The 14397-nt window shown below is 40.6% G+C and overlaps 1 protein-coding gene across 1 annotated transcript in view; it reads right to left on the minus strand.

The window, feature by feature from the left end:
• HDAC9 (histone deacetylase 9) overlaps positions 1–13531 on the minus strand; it is a 479210-nt gene extending 465679 nt beyond the window's left edge. Inside the window, exon 1 of the mRNA XM_014937802.1 lies at positions 13424–13531. Within this exon, the coding sequence (XP_014793288.1) occupies positions 13424–13442 (19 nt within the window). The 5' untranslated portion in view covers positions 13443–13531. The remainder of the gene's footprint in view (positions 1–13423) is intronic.
• Between the last annotated feature and the right edge of the window lie 866 nt (positions 13532–14397).

The raw sequence follows: 14397 nt of genomic DNA on the forward strand, positions 1-14397 counted from the left end.
CCAGGTATAATGAAGTTAAACACATTGAAGCTAAAGCTAATACATGCTTCCAGAAACACTTCCCAGAGGTAAGAAAATACAAAACATGACTAAAGTAATCCTGGTATCCCTTTAACAAGCAATTAAAGGAATTTGCTCTTCCAGTCCACATCCACTGAGCTACCTCAGTAATACACCACTTTGAAAAGTAGTGGCAGCTAAATAGCTCAGAATGCCATCAGTGGGAATGTTTTCCACACCATGAAGTACTGCATAGCCATGAAGTGTCAGCCAGCTTGAAAACAGCTCTCCATTTCAGCAGCTGGGCACGCAGAGCACCAGAGAAGCTGGTCCCAGCTCCCCTGTGACACCCAGGACCAGTGCCAAGCGGAAGGGAGGCTATTTCCCCAGGAAGTTCTTTTAAAAAATTTCTTTTCCTTACTCACACTTTAGACACACTTATTCTCATGTGTCCTTATGTTTCTGCCTATATCTTCTCTCCATACCTTTTTCTTACGTTGTTGTTCCTTATTCTTTTAAGCCGAGACCAGTGTTTACCTGTCCCCACCTCCACAGCTTGTAAGGTGTCTCCGCTCTCTCTCGTTTTCCCTATTCTATGTTCCTTTCAATTCACTCTGTCAGTGTCTTTCCTCCTAATCCTCCTCTACATGCAAACACTGCTTCTGTTCCATTATTTAGAGATTTGTTGGGGAGTTTCTAACTCTTAGTGAAAGAGCTATACTATTGAATTCCCATGTAGAGACAGATCCGCTCCCCAAAAGCAGGTGCTGAGCTCATCTCTTAGCATCTCCCTGCCACAGAAATGAATGGTGCCTCCATCAGTCTACAGGTAACTCCTAATCAGCTAATTGAGATCAAAACATGATGTGCACTTTGGGTGAGGGAGGGCAAGACAACCCCTCAAGTGCATCCAAGGACACCGTGTGAAAGGCATGTCCTGGCAGACCAGTTTGGAGAGGTGAAACATTGATGAAGTCACAGAAATAACATCGGGGAAAGGTGACGTAGCATTTCATACAGCAGCACTAAAAACATTCTTCTGCTCTTTACCACAGAGCTGAACAGAGAAGACAAAGCACTCAGTGGCTATTTCAGGATTTTCCTGTCTTAGCTTGCAATTCCCTGTAAATTTGCCCAGAAAAAAATTGTCTAGGGCAACTGCCGAGTGTTTCGATATGGAAAAAGGACATTCACCAGGATCTGAGGCAGCTTTCGAGCAACGTTCGAACGCTCCCTGCAGCAACTGCAACCACTGAAAGCCGGGTCTGGGGTATCTAAGTGAGCTGCATTCACTTGAAGACACTAAAGGTACACTTCAAGGCCAGAGGAACAGCTACAAGCACCTCAGGGGAAGCTGTGAAGACAGCTGATGTCTTCTTCCTGCAGCTTGAAGTGTGTGTATCGTGCACTGGCCTTTACGGCAGGGCACTGCCTCAAAATAGTACTGTCTCAAAACACAGAGTTGCTGCATTTCTCATACTGTTTTCTGCTTCTTTTCTTTTTTGCCCCCTTTTTTTTTATATCTATATAAAAGGGGTTCTGCCATGCTGCTTCCTTATTAATTAGCTTCTCTAGAATGCAGTGCTGGCATCACTACTGAGGCTCCCCTCCCTCTGTCCTTCACAGGGAGATCTGGTTAAAGGCAGGCAGTGTATGGGCTGCGTGTTCCACCAGACAAAGGATGGCTAACACTGTTCCAAGACGGAGCTGACCCTTTCCTCTAATGGTTAACATAACTTTTTCCCCCCCTCTCTGATCAGCAACTGATGCAAGTCACACAACACAGAGCATACACAGTAACTCTCAGGTCTCCTTACTTAAAAGAAAATACCTTTTTCCCTCTATTACACCCCAGATCAGTAACCCTCTGTGAATTTCCCACTCACGCCAGGTCATTCTCCATTACCCAATTATTGAGGGGGGTAGAACTATCATGGTTAATCCATAATACAGACACTTGAGAGTGACTATGTCTGCAAATTGAAGGTTATTAAGCAATGAGAAAGTAATAAACAATAATTACTTGCATAAATTTTTATTTTATACGACAGAAATTCTCCTGTCACTTCCAGGTGGCACCTTTAGAATCCCAGAGAAAACAGAAAACATGAAGAGATTTTTAAATGCGATCTATGAGAAAAAGCTAAAGAAATGGATTTTTACAATCTAGTAAAGAGAAGACTGGAAAGAAACACTAAGAAATGCTATCCTAGGAGAAGAACACTGTAAAGTGAGGGGTGGAACAGCACGGCAGCAGTCACTAACTCTTGTCATCAGACCAAACAGCCATTAACTACAACTCCTAACAAAGGGCACTTTGGGTAAGAATTCAGCAATACTAAAATAGCTCAGTGCTTTGTTTTGGCAGAAGATGCCAAAGTGTTAAACCAAAAACTTGAACCTCAAAATACCTGTGTTTAATGAATGGGAGTTTTGTCAAACCGTCGCAGGTCTCCTTCCTTTCTGCCGGAATTCCCAGCTGGAAGCCAGAGCCTGGAGGGGAGACAGCTCTGGAACAGACCTTGAGGTTGACAACAGCAGCACCACACATCACAGCCCCAAGAACTACAGTTCTCACCAAAATTAGGCATTACCCTAGGGCCCCTGACAGCAGCTCAGCTATCTTATAAATAAAAAAAATAAAAATAAATTAAAAAAAAAAATCACAAAAAGAGGGGGGGGCAGCATGAAGTAGGGATCATATGATTTTTAAATCTATCTTATAAATAAAAAAAATAAAAATAAATTAAAAAAAAAAATCACAAAAAGAGGGGGGGGAAGCATGAAGTAGGGATTATATGATTTTTAAATCCTCCCCCACAGTGAGCAACAGCCCAAAATAAGATCTTGTGTGTTAATCTGTTTCAGACCACATTAAAATTTTGACCAAACTTCCCAGATACGCAGGATTTGTAAACTCTAAACTGCAACGTTAAACAGAAATAGATACAACCAGTAGAAACATAAATAGAAAGAATAGGAACCTTATGCTTCTAAGCGTAATCACACATGGAAACAGGTCATCAAGGGGGACTGTGGAACTCACTGTGTTTTTAGCTTTTAAGACAGGCACTTGTCTAGTCTTCTTAGAGGTGATACTTTTTTAAAATATGCCCTGAGGCAGGTTCAAACCCCGAGTTTTGTTGGTTCAGCAGAACTTGGATCCCCACAGCGAGCACATCGTTGCCTGGAGTAAAGTCTGCCCCACTCCCCCAAATTAGATCATACCTTGAGGTCCCTTTAGACCTTCATTTGCTAAATGCTACAAAGCACTACTGAATTTCTAGACTAAGATGCTGCACGCCCTGTAAGATTTCAAACTTTGTAACGAGGTTTTGTAATTATCACCACCTTCAAAATTAAGGTGCTACAAAATAGTCCCGCTTTTTGTGAGTTACCTAATCTGCAAATTACCTGCCACAAGTGTTATAATTATCACTGCAGAAACACTTATTCTGCAGAAACACATCTGGGCTGCTAGAGACAAAATTAGGAGGTGGTGTGTGGGTGGGAAAAAATTAAGAGTTGGCAAACACTTCTTTTTTTAAGCTATTCAATATTATCAACTTTCAGGAAGCTGATCTAATGAATGAAGAAACTATAAGAAAGTTTTTGTTCAGGGTGTCTTATCTAACTTTCTGTGTAATGCCACCTTTTAGAATAGATTGTCACAAAAAAATGTAGATGTTATAAACTCACATAGGAAAATACTAATTGCATGATCTTTCAACAAAGCGTATTTCACGTACTTCTAACTGTTTTGTGTTGCATTTATCTTCATGAATATGAAAGAATAGCTGGCAGTCAGATGCTGAAGTATCACTTTAGGAGTGATAGGCTGTATGACAGAGGATGTGACCTTGTTGGCCCTCTCTTTCAGCTGCAGAGCTGAAAAACAAAAATGTTCCCCGAGCCTCCAAATTCTGCAAGGACAGAACTGGAAACTCTTAATATTTGGAAACCAGAAATGACCAGTAAAGCAAAGACATGCTGAAAAGCTCCTAGTATTTCTCTCCAGCTTTACCTGGGGCCTGGTGATCCCACAGCTCTAGAGGCTGACCATGCTTCTCCTGCTCAAGAATCACTCACAACCATTTCTTTCAAAGGCAGTATGTGAGTGAATCACTCTTTTCTCCTCCCTCTTCCTTCCTCACCTTGCCCATACCGTTGATTGTGTGGCTATGTAGTAAACCACAACGAGGAACCAACCCAGGCTAAAAACAACCCTTTCTGTCTTGGGAACAGCTGAGCCTGGATCAGTTCCCAGATCCGTTTCATCCTGCAGCCACACAAATAAGTATACCTGGCAGGACCGAGCAGTCTATGAGAAGAGAGAGAACAACAGGCAGGTGGTCACCAGAGCTGCTTATTCTGGCACCGCCATTGAAAAAGTCATATCTCCAAATGTAACCTCCCCTTGGTGGCTTTTTGAACCATGAGCCCCGGCTCACAGGCTCCTGCCTGCTCTCCTGCCCTGGAGGTGATTCAGTCCTGCCTTCTCCCCCCACCACGACAGACACACAGACAGCAACGAGTCCTGACACCGAACCAGTGAGTAAATGACTGACGTGAAACAGCCACCCGATGAGGAAAATCACTCAGGAGGGTAAAGGCAGTTTGCAGTGATGCATCTTCCACACTACTCGTGTTTTCAGATATAAAAATCCCTGCTAATAACAACATCAGAAAAGGATTTGTTTTGTTGATCTGGATACCACAAAAGCGATTCTCCAAACCGAGATGTGAGGACAGCCAAATAGATTATGGCAAAGCAGCACCTGGAGAGCCCAAACTTTATAGCCTCTAAGAGATAATTAACCGGGTCCTTTTAAGAAAGCAACACCCCAAACAGCATGCTAGACGGTACACTAAAGCAAACCATATTTGTAGAAGATCAATCAGATTATTGGGTATGCCAAGACTGAGAATGAAATTCAGATGTCGGGAGGGGGATAACAAAGAATAGAGGGAAGGAAAAAAGGAACATGAAGAGCAGATGCAGATATTGCACTGAGCCAGGACTGGTCCACCCTGTGAGGTGTCAGGATTTTTCTACATACAGAGATTTCCTTGGGCTACGTGACATTCCAGCTATGTAGGTAGGAAGTTCAAAGACAGCAGTGATCCCCCCAAAAAGAAGAAAATGTCTAGGCCCTGGGCCACGTGAAACTGGAGCACAGGATGACACATGGCACCTGCTGACATTAGATGGGGCAGGGACATTTCTTTAGCTGAGCCACTTCAGACCCTGACTTGATTTGGAATTACACAGTATTTTTGTTCCCAGAGCAAGTCTGTATACCTAGGGATGGCTTTACAGTTTACACTAAAGAGTTTGCATCGAGTGAAGCCAAGCTTTCCTAAGGCAATGCAGGATGCTCCCATCACATGAGCTTCCAGCAAGCACAATGATTTTAGGATTCCAGGCAATAACGTAGTAGAAGCAGAGTTGGTTAAATATTTCCTGGGAGACTGGAATTCAAACTTCTAAGTTTGGAGGCTTTCCAGACTTACTCAGAGTGATGGCAGACTTCTATCCAGCAAAAACACATGAATATTTTGTCACATATTTAGTGACAATCGAAGCAACTCCTGGGTGGCTGTTGGGATTTATAGCTCGTAGGGATGAGCCACATGAGGAATTAGGCCTCCTCTTTGTATTCCAATAGTGAATTACCAACACTATTGAAAAAAGGAGCCCCATTATTAATCTGAATTTGTCTAGCTTCAGCTTCCAGGCTCAAGATACCATTAAATCTCTCTAGCGTATTCCAATAGTGAATTACCAACACTATTGAAAAAAGGAGCCCCATTATTAATCTGAATTTGTCTAGCTTCAGCTTCCAGGCTCAAGATACCATTAAATCTTTCTGTTACATTTCATGTAGCAGAGATCTTTTGCCTGTTGGCATTCATATATATAAAAAGATTCATCAGTCACAAAGTAGCAAAGGAAAATAGTCTGGATGACTGAATTCCTGAAGCTTCTTTCAATAAGGTGTATTTTTCAGACCCTATATTATTTCTGTAAACTCTTCTCCAAAGCCCTTTCTGAAGTGCCGCTATCAGAATCCGAACCAGTACTCCAAGAAGAGCTGTCTTCACTTTGTCTAAATGGAGGCTGAAGGAAAAGTTTTGCTTGACCCTAACCAGGTCTCTCTTCTGTGTTGAAAAGGAAAATAAGACATATTCATTCCTGATTACTTCAAAGCTTCTCTCCACTCCATCCCCAATTCTGCATCTGGCCACCAAAGCAGAAGTATTACTTGCAGCATCCAGCTCCCATGTCATACCAAAGCTCGGGTGCTTTTTTAGCTACCACAGGGTATGAGTTCCCTTATCATGACTTAACAAGTCATAATCAAGCATTCCTGTGTACAGAGAGACAGTGAGAAACTGCTAGCGGAGGGCTATCAAGAAAGGACTATCGGCTCAGGGACTGAGAGCACACAACCTGCGAGGAGAAGCTGAGGAAGCTGAGTTTGGTGAGAAGATGACTACAGCACTGGTTGAAGAGCCACCTGCACCTTCTCGGGGGGGAGAGGCAAAGGCATGTTTTTCTCAGTGCAGTTCAGTGACAGCAAAGGGCTCAAGGGCCACAAATTCTGACCTGGGAGGCTCACTTCTCACCAGGAAGACAGCATGGAACTCCAGCACAATGCCCAGGGAAACCCTGCCAATCTCCAGCCCTCAAGGTTCTCCAGACTCAGGTAAAAAACACCATTCCTACCCTGACTGGTGTTGGCAATAGCCCTACAGGGCCTCGATGCCCAGGGAAACTCTGCCAATCTCCAGCCCTCGAGGGTTCTCCACACTCAGGTGGAAAACACCATTCCTACCCTGACTGGTGTTGGCAATAGCCCTACAGGGCCTCTAGAGGTCTCTTCTAATCAATAGTCTGTGATTCTCCTCTTAAATGCTACATACTTTTTTACTTTCATTTGATTAAAATGCATATTTTTCCAAAGAATTGACTTTATCAAGTGGGATTATATAACCTTATATAACCAAATTTATTCCAGTATAACTGATCTTAGCTTTACGAGAATTAATACTTTTTTTCCTCTAGATAACTGATAAAAATACTGAATAATATTAAACTTATAATAAATTCTTATAGAAATCTACCAGGAAAACCTTCAGGGGATAACAATTTTCCCTGGGCACAATGCTTTCTGAGATCTGTTCACCAGTTTTTATTTCATTTAATGCTGTAATAATTTTGGATAGCATTATTTTTAACAGATTGTCACATACCACAGAAGCCTAATTATATTCCTCAACAATTAGCTCTATCGAGCAAGATTTCTATCATCAAAAACCTTAACCATTTGTTTGAAAACTTTTTTCTTAGAACCGTATTAGCTGCCGTGAGTTGTAACACTGTATTTTCACTCTCAACAAAACACAATCTTCTGATTAGCCTTTCCTAAAGTCACTCAAAATATCAATGCAAATATTGACCTATTGAAAGTATATGGATATATGGATATGTACTTAAAACAGAGAACATGGCATTAGATTCATTTTACAGCATTCTGAAATCTGTTTCAGAATATTTAAAAGAACCTGTTTAGCCAATTATATTAGTATTTTTGTATGCAAGTTATCCATTTCTGTATGTTTGGCATTACTGGATATCTAATAAGGTGTTAATAAACACATGATGCTTAATATTTGAGTATTGGTAGAGTACAACTTATTTTTCTGTTGGTCCGAGATGCAAAATCAAAACTCCAACTTCCCAAACAGCTAACAGAGTATTTGTTGTCCCTTCACCACTGTTAACACCTTTATGAACACTAAACACCATCACAGGCTATACAAAGCTCAAAGCTATATAAAGGCACATGGAGGACAGGGAGGTGAATCGAGACAGCCAACATGGCTCCACCAAGAACAAATCCTGCCTGACCAACCTAGTGGCCTTCTCTCATGGAGTGACTACATCAGTGGACGAGGGAAGAGCTACGGATGTCATCACGGACCTGGTCAGGCTCAAGAACTGGGCCTGTGTGAACCTCATGATGTTCAAGGCCAAGTACAAGATCCTGCAGTACTTCAAGGGGGGCTATGGGAAAGATGCAGACAAACTTTTTATCAGGGGCTGTTGCAACAGGACAAGGGATAAGCTAAAAAAAAGAGCAGATTCAGACGAGTTCCCTTATCATGACTTAACAAGTCATAATCAAGCATTCCTGTGTACAGAGAGACAGTGAGAAACTGCTAGCGGAGGGCTATCAAGAAAGGACTATCGGCTCAGGGACTGAGAGCACACAACCTGTGAGAAGCTGAGTTTGGTGAGAAGATGACTACAGCCCTGCAATGAGATGACCTTTAAAGGTCCCTTCCAATACAAACTATTCTATGATAATGTACTATTAATCCTTAAAAGTTATTGGGCCATATTCAGTGAATCCTGGGGAGTCCACCAAACATATCCATAATCCAGCCTTTCTATAAGTGAATTGTTAAGGTTTTGTTTTGTTTTAAATCAAAAGAAAAATCATTAGAAAGTCAGCGCAAGGAACAAATGCATTTAATTCCTTCAGTCTACGGTCAGTGGTCTGAAAAACATGCATGCACTCAGCTTCAGCTAATGGAACTTAAACACCAGCCAAAAGACACCTATTTCTGTACACAGCAGAGGCTTTAGCCTTCTTGTATTTCATTTACTACTTCACTTTTGGACTGAGGGTTCTCTTAAATCTTTTTACAAAGAGACAAAATATATTTTCGAGTAACTACATACACAATCATTCATCAAAATATTCATCTGTTTGTGACACCTACTGCCAGTGCAGAGATGGTTACGGGACTGCAACATGACCTTTCACTGCATTTTTTTGGACTCAGGGTTCTCTTAAATCTTTTTACAAAAAGACAAAATATATTTTAGAGTAACTACATACACAATCATTCATCAAAATATTCATCTGTTTGTGACACCTACTGCCAGTGCAGAGATGGTTACGGGACTGCAACATGACCTTTCACTGCATTTTAATTTTAAAACAGCAGTGGAAATATCATTTTGTAGCATTTTCTATACTTGGTCTTTACTAAGATGAGGAAAATGATTTATGAAAAAGCGGAGCAAAGCAGAACAAGAAAACAGGGGGAGTCAGCTTTGCAGAGAGGAAGAACAAGCTATTCCTCAAGAGGAACAAACAAACGCCTATTAAAGAAATTCAGAATCAAAATGACAGAAAAGTGATCCAAAAGTAGAAACCGGCAGAATTCAGCACACAGCTTCTCTCTCTTCCCACTCAGTTCATTAAGAAAAGAAAAATCACTTTCCAGTTCACTACAGCAACAGGCAGCTCTTACATGATACTTAAGACCTGGAAAAATAAGCAATGGTTGTGAAGTTTGAACAGGGATTTCCAAAATATTATATATCAGACCAGGACTTTAATTCAGTAATTACAGAGATATGAAAGAGCCGGTTTCACCAAGGTGCAAGTAAGTAAACTGTACATATTTTGTATTGCTCTCAGCAGCAGGCACACGTTGTTGTGCCTTTGAAAACCAGCACGATCCCCAGGATGCTGAAAAGCTCTCTCTCTCTAATCAATGACCAGCTTCCCACAGCAGCATTTCACCTCTTTGCAACAGGAAAAGGAAGAAACTGAATAAACTACATATGTGTTTTAACACTGGGGGACTGCGATACTAAAACGATGATCATTTTAGCAATAGTTTGTAGCATCTAGAAACTGGCTGGACAGTTTAGAGCTCCCAGTATCTTCCTTTCTTCATCTATTAATATTACTTGCTCCTCTTCCCTAAGAAATTATTCTACCCCAGTGATTCCATGAACAACTTTTTGTTTGTGTTTTTTGTAACAGAATTTAACTTAATTTTTCTTACTTTAATTTCAAGGTGAAAAGCAAAGCATAAAATCTGGAAGACCTGGGGGACAGCAGAGGGAAAGGGGAGAAGAGAGGAGACCTCTCTGGACTTACTCCCCTCCTCAGGGTACGAAATGAAAACCTAGGGTCATCGTGCCTCCATGATCTTTACATAAATATTTATAGTCTGCCCTTCCTTATAAGTGCTGTTTTTCTTTGAAAAAAATCTGAGTAAGAAATACTGTATTAAATCAACACATGCTTTAAATGAAGTGATCTCCTGTTAAGAAGCATAACAGCCTTTGCAAGGGTTGGAATCCTTGGAAACTGAGCTGGTGGGCACACAACAGACACGATCCCCAGCCACACCACCATGTTAACACAAGATATATTTCAAAGTATTAGACAGTTAGAGCCAAATAACTCCAAAATACATCTATGAGCATCATTAATTCACTACTTCACCACTGGGTATTATTCAGTATTTTAAAATAAATAAATAAATAAATGGAGCCTCTTAAAACAATAGGTTTACTGTTCCCTGTAAGAGCAAATAAACATTTTCTTTTTCTGTCTAATGTTTTTGTATGCACGCGGATCACTTTAGAACATGCAATGGCAACAGGATATAAACATTTCCTTAATGATCTTGCAATTTATCACAAGCAAAGCAAACAAGCAAACATCAGCACCTTCCCCTGTTGGGATTCCGCATTTACTTTATAGCTCCAGAGCTGAGCAAAAGCCTGCTCCCTCAGGGTTCAAAGCCTCGAGATCAATTTAATAGGTTGCAGTGCTGTTGCAAGTAGATGTTGCTACACTGGAGAGCTCTTCATTGCATCATGTAAGGAAATACGTACGTGCCTGGGTGCTGCTAACAAATCCTATCACAAGAGGTTCCTCAGATAATGCTTGAATAAAACATGCATAATTCTTGCTTGTTCCACACCGGGCCTTTCAATGCGCTTTTAGACAATTTAAGTATGAAAGGAAGGCAATTCTAAAGCAGTATTTCCTCCACTTAGTATATCGCATTGTAAAAATGTGGAGAAATTTCGCATAGCACACAATACTTGAAGCTTTCTACAGCATTTCAGAATTTTTCATTGACAGAACAAGCCATCCGTGAAGTCGGCTGGCCTATACCATTCATTTGCAGAGTAGTACTGCTTTACCTTCTTGCTTTTTTCTTCTCTTTTTTTTTTTTTTTAAGGTATACTAATCTTCTGTCTAAACAGCATGTATGAATATACTTATATAAGCTATACATAAATGGGTTAGATAACTTAGCTTTACCTTTCTGCTTTTCTCTTTTTTTTTTTTTAAGGTATACTAATCTTCTGTCTAAACAGCATGTATGAATATACTTATATAAGCTATACATAAATGGGTTAGATAACTTATAAAATGAAAAAATATGACTACCATTCTGTTGTAGCTTACAACCATGACCTAAAATATTGATATTTACAATATATTATGGAATTTTTCACAGATCTTATTTGAATACGAATCTGTCTTATAAAGGTAGCATCCTGGTATGACACAGTAGAAAAATTGTTTTTAAATACTGACTGTATTAACGGGAATGTTTAAAGTTTCCTGCTTAGAAATTAAAGCTGCCCTTACCATTGGCTGTAACTGAATATAGCAACCTACTCCCTGAAGGAGCATACGATTCTCACAAAAGAAAAAGCAAGAGCACAAAACCCCCTACTCTAACACTATTAGACACATCTCTTTTGCCACTTAAACTACGTGCCATAAATGCAAGAACTGCCTTCCACAGGCTAACCATCGCAGGAACAAGCTGCTCATATCAGTGCCAATCCAATTCATTTTTCTCAATTTTCCTCCTTTCGTCCACAGCATTCACTTCAAGCAGGATGCGAGACCAAAGTCCAAATAAATCCCACCTCATTTCCCTTTCACTGAGGGAAAGGACAATGGGGATCCCGTGGGTGATGCTGCCCTCGAACACTGCAGCTCTGCACGTGCCACCGAGGGGTTTTGATGTGGCTGGTGAAGCAGCTAGGATCCTGTGGGTGATGCTGCCCTTGAACACTGCAGCTCTGCACGTGCCACTGAGGGGTTTTGATGTGGCTGGTGAAGCAGCTCAGAGTTTTCACAGGCAAACTCTAAGGATGGGGGACATTAAGGACTAGATTTAAAGATATTTAGGCACCTAACTCCTACTGAAAGCAGTGTTTCTAAAGTGGCTAAATATCTTTACAGGTAACCTGATTATATGGAATTTTTCTCCTTTATTGGATTTGGAAAGACAGCAAACACAAACGCATGTTTACAGTATGCTTCTTCATCACAATAAGAGTATTTCTTTTTGTGAGACCCAATTTAATTTTTGACTGTATCTGCAGACTTTATCTAATGCAAGATAAGAAACATTAGAAAGATTCTACCAAATTCACTGGAGTATCTTGGCATTTTAACTGCGTGTTTAGGGAAGTACATTATTTCATATTAGTCACCACTGGGATACAGATAAAACAAAAGACGTGCCTTTCTGCCATCATGCTTGCGTGGATAAATCACTGCATGCACTAAGTTGTGCTGTGAGAGAAAGAGGCCGAGTGTGAAACCCAGCTAGGCTTGACTCCGTTTAATGTAAAAGCAGTTATTGCCAGTTTTCTACACTACAACCAACAATTCCCCCTAAATCCTCCCTGAATTACATTTCCACGAGATCGGGCATCTAGCAGATAAATACAGCTCACTAACCATTACAGTGTTTTCCCTGATGCTTTTATAGGCTGTTTGCACAAAACCAAAGCAGTCGTAAAACAAGCCACCTGTAAAGGGTTATTTTACCAACAGCACTAGAAATAGATACTTCAAGTGTGGGTGAACAAAGTGCGAACCATATGGGACGTTGCACAGATTTGGATTGGGGACTCTCACTCCTCAAAAAGAACTGAAGTCGAGGCATGTTCCATATGCAGCATTCTGTCTCTTTGGAAGTTTTAACGCTGGGGCTTCAGCCACTAATAGTTCCCTTTCTATCAGGTGAACCTGCAGTAACTCATTTTGCAGGTATCAGATAAAGCAGGTTCAGAGATCACTGTTAATTACAGATCCCTAAAGGAGAAAGCTCTACAGAGAATGCCCAGTGTAAGAAAATGACTTTAGAGCTAAAAACAAAAATAAAAGAATACCATTTTCAGTTTCTTTAAGCAAGGCAATTGTGCCTAATATTTGTATTTAGTCATTAAATTATTAAGATGCCTGTTCATATCCAACCATGATACCGAGTTTCTTAAGAAACTGTACAAAAATGTTTTAAAAGCACTGTGTGGTTATGCCAGCTTTATAATTCAGCCAGGATAAGGTATCCCCAAAATAGCTTTTTTTTCTCCCTGTATAGCCTTTATGCTGTTTTATAAGAGAGTCATATCTTATGAAGTGCAGCTGGTGTATCAGTCACTTGCCAGATCCATGGCATCAACACAAAGAATTCCCTACATCCTAAGAGAGGACAGTGTTCTGCAGGGGTGAGGTGTAAAAATAAACAAACAAACTGACCTGGTGTAAAAATAAACAAACAAACTGACCTGGTGTTGTGGAGCTCATTGCTCTTGATGGAATGGTAATTTGTTGACAGCGTAAAGCCAAGTTGTGGTAGAAGCTGCTCAGATTATGAGGTTCTTCCAGAAGTGGGAGAATCTAAATGAAATAAAGAAAAAACACCTTTGACCTATATATTAACAATATACTATTTTTAAGAGATGATAGCTATGTCAATCACGCTTAAACAGAAGAACATCTGAAATCTGAAAGGTTCATTCATTCATGCACAATTTTGCCGTAGATTCAAGAGCTGATGACCACTGAAAACAAGACTAAGATAAAAGTCCTCAAGTTCAGACTCAGAAATTTGCATTACAGCCCACCTATAGTCACGTCAACATGCTAAAGGATTAACTGGTCCTTTCTCTTTCCACAAAGATCAAGGAACATGAACTAGAGTTTGAAAGACCTGAGGAAGAAACAGCTGGATTACATCCCCATGGTTGAGCAGCAGCCAACTCCAGCTTCACTCCTACCGTAGACATTTGCAGCCAGCACTGAAAGATGAATGTGCAGAAACAGATCTGCATTCAAAAGCCTTTCTGGAATATCTACTACTTCCTTCATCTCCAGTGTTTACATAATTCAGAATAAAACTCATTGAAATGATTAGCACAGTTGAATGGATCACCCACTACTAGTTAATGACATCTCTGACACCACCAAGATAATTGCTAATAGTGTGGGCTGCTTGACAGCAGATTTGGCCGGATCCTTCCAGAGCCTTGTGGCATTCTCACTCCCGTGGAGAAGCAGAGCCAAAAGCACTCCCCTAATATTCCCATTTGCTGAAAGTTTAAAGCTGCAGAGAAAAGGCTTTCAGGGAACTAAAATATATTTTCATTCAAGCGTGATATAAGCAGCATAATGGGAGAGAGGAGAAGGTTGTAGTGCATTACAACAACTCTGACTATCCTGTTCAGCCGCTGCTCCTGAAGCATCGAAGTAGTCAAAGATA

This window comes from Calidris pugnax, unplaced genomic scaffold (genome assembly GCF_001431845.1).
Source record: "Calidris pugnax isolate Ruff unplaced genomic scaffold, ASM143184v1 scaffold11, whole genome shotgun sequence".
Taxonomy (NCBI): Eukaryota; Metazoa; Chordata; class Aves; order Charadriiformes; family Scolopacidae; genus Calidris; species Calidris pugnax.